The sequence below is a fragment of the Lampetra fluviatilis genome, chromosome 22 (genome assembly GCF_964198595.1).
Source record: "Lampetra fluviatilis chromosome 22, kcLamFluv1.1, whole genome shotgun sequence".
NCBI lineage: Eukaryota > Metazoa > Chordata > Hyperoartia > Petromyzontiformes > Petromyzontidae > Lampetra > Lampetra fluviatilis.
Genome location: NC_136296.1, coordinates 9,262,594 through 9,275,205, shown reverse-complemented (window position 1 = coordinate 9,275,205; position 12,612 = coordinate 9,262,594). Strand labels below are relative to the sequence as shown.

The 12,612-nt window shown below is 52.8% G+C and overlaps 1 protein-coding gene across 1 annotated transcript in view; it reads right to left on the bottom strand.

The window, feature by feature from the left end:
• The window catches only part of LOC144938503 (extracellular sulfatase Sulf-2-like), a 121,817-nt gene that overhangs the window by 128 nt on the left and 109,077 nt on the right, over window positions 1-12,612 (bottom strand). Inside the window, exons 5-9 of the mRNA XM_078866376.1 lie at window positions 12,093-12,244; window positions 10,856-11,025; window positions 7,317-7,467; window positions 6,677-6,852; window positions 424-555 (exon numbers count right to left, since the gene is read on the bottom strand). Of these exons, the coding sequence (XP_078722502.1) occupies window positions 424-555; window positions 6,677-6,852; window positions 7,317-7,467; window positions 10,856-11,025; window positions 12,093-12,244 (781 nt within the window). The remainder of the gene's footprint in view (window positions 1-423; window positions 556-6,676; window positions 6,853-7,316; window positions 7,468-10,855; window positions 11,026-12,092; window positions 12,245-12,612) is intronic.

Below are 12,612 nucleotides of genomic sequence, written 5' to 3'. Positions count from 1 at the left end.
ACTCACTATCTCACTCACCCACCCTCTCGCTCATTCACAATCTTGCTCACCCACCCTCTCGCTCACCAGCCCACCCGCCCGCCAACCCCCCCTCCCTCTCAATCACTCGCTCCTCCAGAGCACAACCCCGTGAAAGTGGGACAATCAGCGATGCCTCAGTTTTTGCCGCGAAAGGATTGATTGATTGACTGACCAAAGCTGCTTAGGGAACGTGGGACATGGCGAGGTCACGTTATTGTTTGTGGGCTCGATCCAAGAAGGGCTTTTGTTGTCCTCCGTCGAGATGCATGTATGTCTACATTGGCCACCTTTGACCTCCGCACTGTTTTAACAAATCCCCGAGCCTCACTCTTTTGCCGCCTTCAAGCACGCTCGACCTTTGAACTCCGCTCGACGTGGTGCGCTGTGTGAGCGCGCGCCCACCTGTTGCTCGGGCGGTCGCTGCGTCGCAGCAGCTTGAGCAGCGAGCGTCCGTCCATGTCGCCGGGGATGTCCAGGCCGGCCATGTCCAGCATCGTCGGTGCCAGGTCGATGTTGAGCGCAATCTGGGGGACGCTGCTCACGCACGCGCAAGCAAGGACAAGGATCCCCCCCCCCGTGTAGCCTTTAATGGACTGTAGGCGAGTAGCACTTGTGAAGGCCGGTAATGCGCAGGCAGGCGGCCAGGCACCATGCCCGGCCGCCTTTGCACGCAGCGCCAGGGGAGGCCCAGAACCGGTTCAGATAATCGTCACCGGTGTTGGCCGTGAGCGGGAATCGAACTCGGGGCGCCGGGCTCGTAGCGCGGTGCGCTAACCGCCGCACTACCGCTCCCCGCACGCGCACACGCACCAGGCACACGTTTAGTTCACACGCAACGCAGTGCACGACGAGTCACTGGAGGTCCGCGGCTTTGATGGCCACGTCGAGTGTCGTCAGAACGCGGTCAGTACGCTGAACTTGCAAATCAAAGGTCGCCGCTTTGATTCAATCTCCCGTGCGTGGCGGTTGAAACAATGGTGCAGGTTTCTTAAATCCTCCCCAACCCCCTCCATGTCTGTCCACCCAGCAGCGGTCGTGGGCTACACGGCAGGTCTCGTGTGCTGGGGTAAAGTGTCGGTTACTCCCGCCTCTTCCAAGACGACTGGCCAGCTTGGAAGAGTAGGCCAACATTTACCCCTTCAGACTGGTTCTCTAGAGCTCCCCCTAGTGGAGGTCCCTTCAGCTAGCAGTGGCGTGAGCAAGACATTGCAGCGCTCCGCCTTTACCTTCACCTAATACAAATTTTTCATGTCCTGTTCGTCTAAGGATTTTCAGTGCCCTTCATCTGTCTTTCCTGTAAAAAACGTGTTTCAATAGAGTTCCGTTTGCAGATTAGACCTTTTTTTTCTTTTTCCCCAGGAACCTTCGTTTGGGGCAGCAATTTTTCCCGCGGTCGGTGGTTGCCGGCATTTTCATTAAGATAAGAGTGAAATGGGTAGAAGATGCATGGCTAAATCCCAGCCGTCCCACCTATCCCCTTCTCTCGCGATATCCCGCGGACAAATTGGGGTCGCCTGGCGAGGTCAGCGGTAATCCCCACCACGCCGCCGCTGAGACACCGCCATTGGCTAGCCACCATCATCGTTTAGCCACCGACCACGTTAAGCCACCGACATCGTTTAGCCACTGACTTCGTTTAGCCACCGCCATCGTTTAGCCACCGACATCGTTTAGCCACCGACTTCGTTAAGCCACCGACATCGTTTAGCCACCATCATCGTTTAGCCACCGACATCGTTTAGCCACCATCATCGTTTAGCCACCGACATCGTTAAGCCACTGACTTCGTCTAGCCACTGCCATCGTTTAGCCACCACCATCGTTTAGCCACCGACATCGTTAAGCCACTGCCATCGTTTAGCCACCGCCATCGTTTAGCCACCAACATCGTTAAGCCACTGCCATCGTTTAGCCACCATCATCGTTTAGCCACCATCATCGTTTAGCCACCGACATCGTTAAGCCACTGCCATCGTTTAGCCACCACCATCGTTTAGCCACCATCATCGTTTAGCCACCGACATCGTTTAGCCACCACCATCGTTTAGCCACCATCATCGTTTAGCCACCGACATCGTTTCGCCACCATCATCGTTTAGCCACCGACATCGTTTAGCCACCGACTTCATTTAGCCACCGACATCATTTAGCCACTACCATCGTTTAGCCACCACCATCGTTTAGCCACCATCATCGTTTAGCCACCGACTTCATTTAGCCACCGACATCGTTTAGCCACCATCATCGTTTAGCCACCACCATCGTTTAGCCACCATCATCGTTTAGCCACTGCCATCGTTTAGCCACCGCCATCGTTTAGCCACCATCATCGTTTAGCCACCATCATCGTTTAGCCACCGACATCGTTAAGCCACTGCCATCGTTTAACCACCGACATCGTTTAGCCACCATCATCGTTTAGCCACCACCATCGTTTAGCCACCATCATCGTTTAGCCACTGCCATCGTTTAGCCACCGACATCGTTTAGCCACCATCATCGTTTAGCCACCACCATCGTTTAGCCACCATCATCATTTAGCCACCGACTTCGTTTAGCCACCGACTTCGTTTAGCCACCATCATCATTTAGCCACCACCATCGTTTAGCCACCACCATCGTTTAGCCACTGACATCGTTCCCGAGCCACCGCCATCGTTTAGCGAAAGGTCGAGGCAACCGGAACCACGTTTTGTTCACGTAAAGAGTTTACCGCTCTGGTGGTGGTGGTGGTCGCAGGAAAAATAAACACAGTGTAAAGGTGTTGTTTAAAAAAAATATCTGTGTGGCCCCAGGCTGTGGACTTCACTGCCACTGGACGCTCTCTCTGCCGACTCCCCCCCTCGTTTCATTCAAATCCGCGCCTCGAGACGCAACTTCTTTCTAAAGGCCTTTTCTATTTCCTGAAACCTTAGATTTTGGGTTGGATTGTAGTGGTGTGAGCATGCGTTTGTGTGTGTTTGGGGAGAGGTAGTGTCGAGGTTGACGGACCGCGCTACGAACCCGGCTACCCGAGTTCTATTCCCGCTCACGGGCAACACCAGTGATGATTATCTGAACCGGTCCTGGACCTCCCCTAGGTCGACTCAGCCTCAAACGAGTACCTGATGCGGTGTGTAAACTTCGCTACTAGAGAAACAAAGGCGGCCGGGCTTTGTGCTGGCCACTCACCCCCTCGTGTGCCGTTCTGGCCTTCATAAGTGCTCGTTAACATCACTTGCCCCAACAGTCGATTAAGGCTATACGGAGATGTTTGTCTTTACACTATGGGAACCTCATTTGCCATTTGTTGCCAGATAGAAGGGTAAAGAACCAATTATCATGTTTGTCTTTGTTTGTAGAGTGCCTTTTTATCCCTGGATGAAAGGCGCTTTAGAAGAGTTAATTATCTATTATGATTCACAATAATTATTGTGACAACATAACAAGATATGAAGAAAATAAATTTGTGCTGCGGAAAGTTACTATTCCCCCACAAATGAGAAACAAATTTAGTTCGGTAGCTCAAGGCGCAGCCGTGCAATTGCTCGCTCACATCACTGCTGGCATTAGAGGGAGCCCCAGTAAGCCCCTGTAGATGCTATTCTTGGCCTACTCTTCCACGCTCGCCAGTTGGGAGTACCCACGCTTTACCCCACCGCACGCTACCTGCCGATTCACTGTGGGTGGACATCGTGCCGGCGACCCCTGGTACGCAGGTCCCAGTGTGCTGATCATTCCAGCACAGCCATATAAACTTGCGTATGTTTTTGTTCGATTAAATTATGAATTCAAACGTCTTCTTGGTTCTTTCGGTAAAGTCACGTAGAAGGGAAATAATAAAATAATAAAAATAAAACATAATAAAATAATTCTCACAAACGTTTCGGCCACAACGCAAGCAGCCGTTCTCAGGTGAAGACCAAGTCTGTCTCCCCGACTTTACCGAAAGAACCAAGAAGATGAATCCCTGCAGTCACGAAAGCTTTAAATCGGAATTCAAATGTGTTCATATCGTAAAAAGTAACGCGAATGATTTCGCCAGGAGGGCCTCACTGAGACTCAAGACTCTTTGCAGGAGAGTCCTGGATTGGGATGTTTGGCCCATTCCATTCGTGAGTGTCTGGCCTCGTGCGGCAGGAAACTGGAAAGTTCGGAGAAAACCCCGCACACACGAGGGGAGGGGGGGTAACGAAGCAATTACGCCGCTCAATCGTCTCCCTCTCTGCTGCCGTCTCAGTCACACATTTGATTGCGTTTTTTGGTCTCGGATGATCACGGGTGACATCATGAAACCAAAACAAAAGTCTTTTGTTCCACGAGTATGTATTAACATTGCATCCGTTCATTAATTTTTGATGACAAAAACACCCCACACATTTGCCAATCGCACTTGTCTAAGTATTGACGGATGCGTTGAAGTTTTGCTGTTGTTATTTGTGCACCATGTGCATCTTGAGATTTGTATATGTTGTACGTTATGGGTTCATGGTGAATCTCGCTGCCACTGGAGGCGTTACTCAAATGAAATGTAAAACATAAAACAAATGTAAAACATTGCATTTGAGTTACGGAGCAGAATCATAACAATTAGCGGCATTGCCGGGGGGAATTAATTGCTCCAACTTGCATATACAATCATAAAAAAATATATTCCACGTGAAAAAAAAACATTCATAGAAAATGAATGAATCCAAATTAACCACAAAAAAACCTACGAATATATTCATTAAAACTTCTAAACAAAAGAATAAAATCGATTAAAGCAAAGGAAACCAAAAGATGAAAATATTAAAATTGAAAAACTGTTCCACCCCCAAAAATCTAAGAAAATCAATATCACGCTGGAAATGAGACAGCATTGGGTGTGCGAGATTAACCTTGGGAAGATGGAGAGAGACATTTTTCAATCTGTGTAAAATAAACCAGGGCCACCCACCCAGACCCCCCCACCCCCGCTTCCTCGTTCCAAAGAGAAGAAAACGATGTTTGTCAGGGCCCGGTGCAGACCGAGCGCCCGGCCCGCGTGACCGATCAGCTGATTTCATTACCGGAGTCGCTGGCGCGGCCCAGATTTGTGGCTCCCGTGCATCGATTTGCGCGCAGATTTATCGGGAGGCCGGCGTTGAGCATTGCCTTCCCGCCACCGCTCGCTAATGACTCGGGGCGCAAAGGTCACCCGCGGTACGAGAGACAGAGAGAGAGAGGGAGTGATGCGGCGTCCCAGCGCGCGCGTGGCCTGCGCAGTCGCTGCCTGCCTGCCTGCGCCCTCCTGGAGGCGATTGCGCGGCGAGTAATTTCTTGTGACTGGTGAGCTCGGCGATTTTGAAAGAAAAACAAAAACAAATTTATTCATATTTTCAACAACGCGAACGTAAAAACAGAGCCGGGACGCGCGGGATCGACGCGACTGCCGGGGTAATCGGGTGGGACCGAAGCAGCCCCGAGCGGTGGTCTAAGACCGAAAATAACAGCAGAGGGAAGGGAGAGAGAGAGAAAATCGTATTAACACGCTTGTTTTCTCTCCCAGGAAAGTCTCTCCGAGCCTCAATACTCTGTTCCAGGAGGGACCTGTATGTGTTTTGAGCTTTTGTCGCACCGTACGGAGCCCACCGTGTTAATGGGACGTGCAGGAAATCGGAGGTGCGGATCCTGCCAAGTTTAAGAGTAATTTTCATGTCGTTTTGTAGCATTTGGGGAAGTTTGGCAAATATCAGTTACTTTGTTTTTATTTTTAACTCTGGGAGGAGACTGGAGAACCCGTTGGAAACCAATCCAGAAGGGGGGGCGGGCGGGCGGAGGCGGGGGCAGAACATACAAACTCCACACAGAAAGGCACCCGAGGCAGGAATCGAACCCAGGAGGTCGTTGCTTTGAGCCCGTGCCGGCCCACGAAGGAGGGGAGGGAGAGGGAGAGAAGAAGAAATGAGGAGAGAGCGACTGGCGGTATTCAGGCAACGGGTGAAAAATAATGACGGCCAGGCTGTGAGGTATGGCTAGGAGACGGAAGGAAAGAAATGGATTCCTAAATCGATCTGTGCGGAGCTTTGAGTGTATCCGATCCTGCATGCCGTATGCTATCACCGGTTACTTTAATTTTCTCCCACACGCCAGACGTTCACTGATGGTATTGGCCAAAACATCCCAATGTAGGAACCTCTGGAAATCTAGTATTAATAAGATATTCCTGAAAAAGTAAAGGGTCCAACTACGCTAGCTCATGGCCAGGTCATCAGCTCATTTAATTGTCAGTTGACCAGGCGATCAAATTACCAGGTTAAGTAATACTGCAATGGCAGTGACGCACGTGCACACGTAACAAACTCAACACGTTCATCAATAACGCTGCCTCCAAAGCGAAGGGCAGAACACCAGGCGACGCGACCCTGCGGTAGCGCAGTCGCCGCTTGTTGTAGAGGTTCACGGTTCGAGTCAGGTGGGTCACCCTGGTTATTACGCTGGGTGTGATATCCCTAACAAAATAAATAATTATTTTTTAAGCGCTCTGAGATGCACCCTCACCCCTCCATCACCCACCCCCCTCCAACGTACAGGAGGACGACTTGTTCACAAACAATTCAATATCTTTATCGAGTGAGCAGGCGACCGAGTTGTGCGTGCGCGCGTCGGAGAGAGAGAGAGAGATGGAGAGAAACCCGGAGCGGAGTGCACGTACGTGGACCCCGGAGCGACGCCGGGCCCCCGCACGTAGAAGGGCACGCGGATGTCGAACTCGTAGGGCATGGACTTGCCCTTGACGAGGCCGAACTGGCCCAGGTGGTAGCCGTGGTCGGACGTGTAGATGACGAACGTGTTCTCCAGCTCGCCACTCTCCTCCAGCGTGTCCAGAATCTGCTCGCACAAAGATAAAGAAGACCCCCGCCCCCGTGTAGCCTTCACAAGCTGTTGGGGCAAGTGCAGTTAGCAAAGACAAAAATCCCCAATATATCCTTTACAGACGTTTGAGGGAAGTGCTGTTAGCGAGCACTTATGAAGGCTGGCACAGCATACGAGAGGGTGGGTGGCCAGCTCTATGCCCGGCCGCCTTTGTCTCCCTAGTGGTGATGTTTGCACATTGTACCAGGTACTAATTTTTAGACTGAGTCGGCCTAAGGGAGGCCCATAACAGGTTCAGATAATGGTCACTGGCGTTGGCCCTGACCAGGAATCGAACTCGGGCCTGCGGGTTAATAGCGAAGTGCGCTAACCGCTACACTACCGCTCGCCACATGCACGACTCGGTCTCAGTCGCACGACCGCCGCGCGTTCGCGCCTGCACAACTCCGCCTGGGTCGCTCGCTCGCTTGCTCGCTCACGCGCTGCACGGAGTCGTCCACGGACATGAGCGTCTGCAGGCGCCGCCGCTGCAGGAGGTTGGTGAACTCCATGTGGATGGGCATCATGGGCCCCGTGTAGCGCAGGATCCAGTGCTTGTCGGGGTTGGGCGCCAGGTTGTAGCTCGGCGTGCTGCACGGTGGGGGGGGCGGGGGGGGCACAAGGGTAGGGGTCACGGAAAGGTCACAGGGGGGGTCACGGAAAGGTCAGAGTGGGGTTACGGGGGGCCACGGCGGGTGAGCAGGGTCGTGGGCGCACGGGGACACGCGCAGCGGTGGCAGAAGGATGTGCATTGAGCTGGGGGCGAGTGTGGTGGTGTCACTGCCATGGGAATTGCTGCTGTGAGACTGCTTAGTAGTGGCGTGAGAGCTGTAGGGAGGGTGGTGTTATTGGGCTATGAACCCCACACATCTGTTGCTGATATGGTGGCCGCATGACCAAATACCAGTGGTGTCTCGATGTCATTCTTTTTTCCAGATGTCAGCTGTAACATCAAGATCTTACTCTTTAGTTCTTTCGGTAAAGTCGCCTAGGTATAAAATAAAATAAATCACGACGTTTCGGGCGCAACACAAGCGTCCGTCATCAGGTGGGAAAAGCTGATGACGGACGCTTGTGTTGCGCCTGAAACGTCGTGATTGATTTTATTTTATACCTACGTGACTTTACCGAAAGAACCAAAGAGTATGGATTCCTGCAGTCACGAAGGCTTCAAATCAAGATCTTACTTCGGGACCGTGATTATATTTGTTATTACTTGAGACTTTAGTCGTTTTTAAGTTGGGCTCAGCAGCGTTTAATGCCAACTACTGAGCGATTCAGAGTATTGATTGAAGAGATCACACTGCAGTAAAGACATTCACCATTAAAATAGCGCGTCACAGCGCTCAAAACTTTATACTGACGCTGTTATTTATTTATCCTGGAATATCTCAACCGGTATTAAAAACAAAAACTAATTGGTTGGAGCGTTCTGCATTGGGATATTTGGCCAATGCCATTGTAAGGCGCGGTTCTGTGTGTGGGAGGAAACCGGAAAACCCAGATGAAGAATAAAAACAACAACGCATGTGTACAAAGGCAATAACGTTGAAAGAAATGACACGGACCTGCAGGAGAGCCATAATAATCAAAATGAATAATGCAAACTTGTCGCAACATGGCACACAGTATTGCGCTCACCTCTCGGAGAGAGAGTGGACAACTCGGCACGAGGAACCACAGACAGGTTGGAAGGCGGCAGCCAAAGTGGTGAGCTGGCTACAGCAATCGCCCAAGCTCTGCGATCCTCTGTATATCAAGGTGTCATCGGCCGATTAATGAGTGTGGTGGCGAGACCGGGATTCGTCGTGGAGTTGGGGCTCGCAGACTTCGGTCCGCTGGGTGCATCGTTAGCTTGCCCGGGATGGGGGGCGGTTGGGTACTGATGTGGGCAAACCGGAGCGTCCAGAGAAAACCCATACGTCCAAAGGAGTAACACTCTATCCCGCTGAGAAGGAACGGATGATATTAGTCTGCACTTTCCTGTAACGCGGACTCCTGGCAAACCATCGCGCAGCATCTGCCTCGACGCCGACGGATCGGGAGTTTCACAGCATTCCTGCGACCCGCCAGCCCTCGCTGCTGCCTCCAACGGTGCTGGGTTACAGGTGGCCACGAGCAGCATGACCACCGCAGGCCGTCCATGCATCCCTAACTCGAAATCTTTGCGAGCCGCGGCCCATCTCGTTCGTCGTAATCGGAAGTGACAGCTGTTGCGCGAGCACAAGGAAGTATACACCAGCCCCCCCCCCACCCCCTTTTTATTTTTACCCCAAAGCCGCTCATCCCACACCTCCGCACGTTGTGCACGTGTATGTGCGTGCGTGTGAGTGTGTGTGAGTGTGCACGTGTGGGAACGCGCTACTCAAGGGCCGGCATACTGCGAGATTGTGTACCATCCCGCCCCGTGCCCCCCGAACGATTGTTCCCTTCGCAAAGGGTCGCCGGCGCTTTCTCTGCAATGCTTTAAGGGGTCAGGTCCTCTTTTATGAGTGCGCTTAAAGGGTCACGGTTGCCGATTTTTTTTTTCCGCCGCTGTGAACCGCCAGCAGCGAATTGGGACAGGACGTCGCGGGGTGGAGGCGGCTGGGTGCTCAACATAATGTGGGTCAGGACTGGAAAAAAAAACCCACGACAGAAAATATTTTGAAAATTGCCAAACGCCTTCATAAAAGAGGATGTCAACCGTGCGTGTGATGGGCCGTCGCGATGTTGTACGCTTGTTTAATATTTGAAACGGCTCGTCCCGCGCGCCCTTCGTCGACGCCGCACGTACAGAAGCGGAGTCACGGCGCCCCGGTGCCTAGCCGGCAGCTCGCTCTCCACAGCAGCAGCCGCCACCTGCGCTTGCTTGCAGGCCTACCACCGCCCCCGCCCATCCACCCCCTTAGGTGGACTCAGCCATAAAATAAATACCGCGGTGCAGGGGAGATGATGGTGGTCAGGTGTGCCTGGCAGTCACCCCACCAACCACTGCTGAGTCGCGCCAGGTTTAATAGGTGCTCACTTGCGTATTTACACGTGTGTAGCGTACATGCGTGCGTGCGTGTGTGAGTAGTGGTTGCAAAGACTAAGTGTGGGGATCAGTAGTGCAGTGGTTCGTGCGCTGTGCTACGAACCCAGTGACCTACGCTCGATTGCCACTCATGACCAATAACAGTGGCGAATATTTGCACAGGTCCTGGGCCTTCCCTAGGTTGACTTGGCCTCAAATGAGTACCTCGTGAGGTGTGGGAGATGCTGGCCACCCACCCTATCATGTGCTGTGCCGACCTTTATAGGTGCTGGCGAACACGACTTGCTCCTACAGCCTGTTAAAGCTATACTGGGGATCTTTGTCTTTGTGTATATATATGCGTATCATGTATGAGTCATGCACGCACAACGCATGCGTACATGTATGTAGAATTCATGCATGTAAAATTCATGCATGTACACGTGTGTGGATGCGTTCTGAATGAGGCCCGAGTAGCCGTGGCTCTAACTTCCTGCTGTATTGTCAGGCTGTGAGTTTGTGTGCCTGTATATATACACAGTACGGAACAATGTGGAGCTGAGTGGACTTGCCGAAGACGCATACCAGCGGCGTCAAGATCGGCCTTTATGAAGGTTGCTCGTAAAGGTCGCTCATGGTCAGTTGGAGGCAGTCGCCCTCCAACAACAACGGACGGCAGAGGAGCGACGCTCATAACAAACAGTGGAACACTGGGCGGCTAAAATGCATCGAATTGGCACAATAAGGAGCACAGGGGGTGCATCTGCCAGCCATCTAAATCAGCCAACCCATGGCACCTGGGTCTGTCCCGTGACCTCCTGTCAGCAAAGCCTTCGACACTTCACGTGGCTCCAAACTGCACCTGGCCTGGCACAGGCTCCACAGTGACGCGTCACCGCCACTTAGTGGCGAACGGCGGGTACCGGTGTCTTGGCATGCACCTGTGCGTCGCGTGCGCGCGGCGCGTGTAGGAGGCGTGCGTACATGTGCGTGGACGCGTTGGGGAAGAGTTCCGAGTACTGCGGGGCCGAGTCCTCGGGGCCGTGCGGGGCCGCGTGGCTCAGCACCATGAGCACGGGGCGGCCCGGGTACGTCCGCCGCGACGCTCGGAAGAAGCTCACGCTCTCGTTCGTGATGAGGTCCGTCAGGTAGTCCTGGGGGGGGCGTCGCAAACGGCAAGAAATATCCAGAGTGCCGTTCGCAGGGGCAATGAGCCGTATCGTAATGCACAAAGCAAAATCTGGCTGCAATCGTGACAACTGCATTAACGGGAGCACTCTCTCACGCAAATGAACTGGATTTTAAAACACCCGTCCATGTGCACACGTGCGATGTACTGCCTCTGTTAGAGGATGTGGAATTCAGTGAATATCCAAATGTGTGGAACCATTAGCAGCTGGACTGAGAGCATCAACTCACTGCACTTGACAACTGAAGGTATCACAAGTGGCTGAAATCCAAATTTGAACCAGGGATCTCATGGTTGCGAAGTCAACACCCTGACATCTGTGTTAGACCCGTATCAATCACGCGAAACACACACAAACATGCACAAACACTGATACAGATTCAACGAAACAAGACACACAAAAATCCACATATAACCTTTACAAACTGTTGGGGCAAGTGCTGTAAGTGAGCACCTATGAAGGCCGGCATGGCACACACAGGGATGGGTGGCCTGCACCACGCCCGTCAGCCTTTGTCTGCCTAGCTGCGATGTTTACACAACGCACCATCTCATTTGAGGCCAAGTGGAGGTAGGGCAAGCCAAAGAAGATAATCATCACTGGTGTTCATTGTGGGAGGAAAATCGCATTCGGGTCACCGGATGCGCTAACCACTGCGTTACCGCTCCCCCACCCACGCACGCATGGACAACAACAACAACCGCCATTCATCATTAAGTGGCGGTAAAGTCACCACGGCGCTTGTGCCTGGCTAAGTGCACTTTAAGGCCACGTGAAGTGTCAAACGCCCGTTGGCAGGAGGTCACGAGACAGACCCAGGTGCCATGAGTTGACTGACTGAGGTATCTGGCCTGATGCAACACCTGTGGACACGCACTTGACCACTCACACACACACTCACACACTTGACCACACATTCACTCACACACCTGATCACACACTCACACACTTGACCACACACTCACACACCTGATCACACACTCACACACGTGACCACACACACACACACTCACACACTTGACCACACACACCGAGGGGTAGTGGGCTCCGTGCTTCTCGCGAACACCGTTGTGGTTCAGCGTGTAGTTGTAGAAGCGCGAGTTCTTGACGAGGCCGAGCCACTCGCGCCAGCCGGGCGGCACGTAGCTCCCGTTGTACTCGTTCAGGTACTTGCCAAAGAAGCCTGCACACGCGCGCGTGCACACAAAGACAAAGATCCCCCGTATAGCCTTAACAGACTGTAGGGGAAAGTGCTGTTAGCGAGCACCTATGAAGGCTGGCACGGCACACGAGGGGGTGGGTGGTCCGCACCACGCCCGGCCGCCTTTGTCTCCCGAGTGGTGATATTTACACACCGCACCAGATACCCATTTGAGGCTGTCGACCCAGGGGAGGCCCAGGACCAGTTCAGATAATCGTCACTGATGTTGGCCGTGAGCTGGAATCGAACTCGGGTCACTAGCGACTAGCACCCACACGTACACACACTAGTACTAGACATATGAGTGAGGGTTGGGGAGGCACTCAGCTGTTATTGCGCGCGCTTAGACC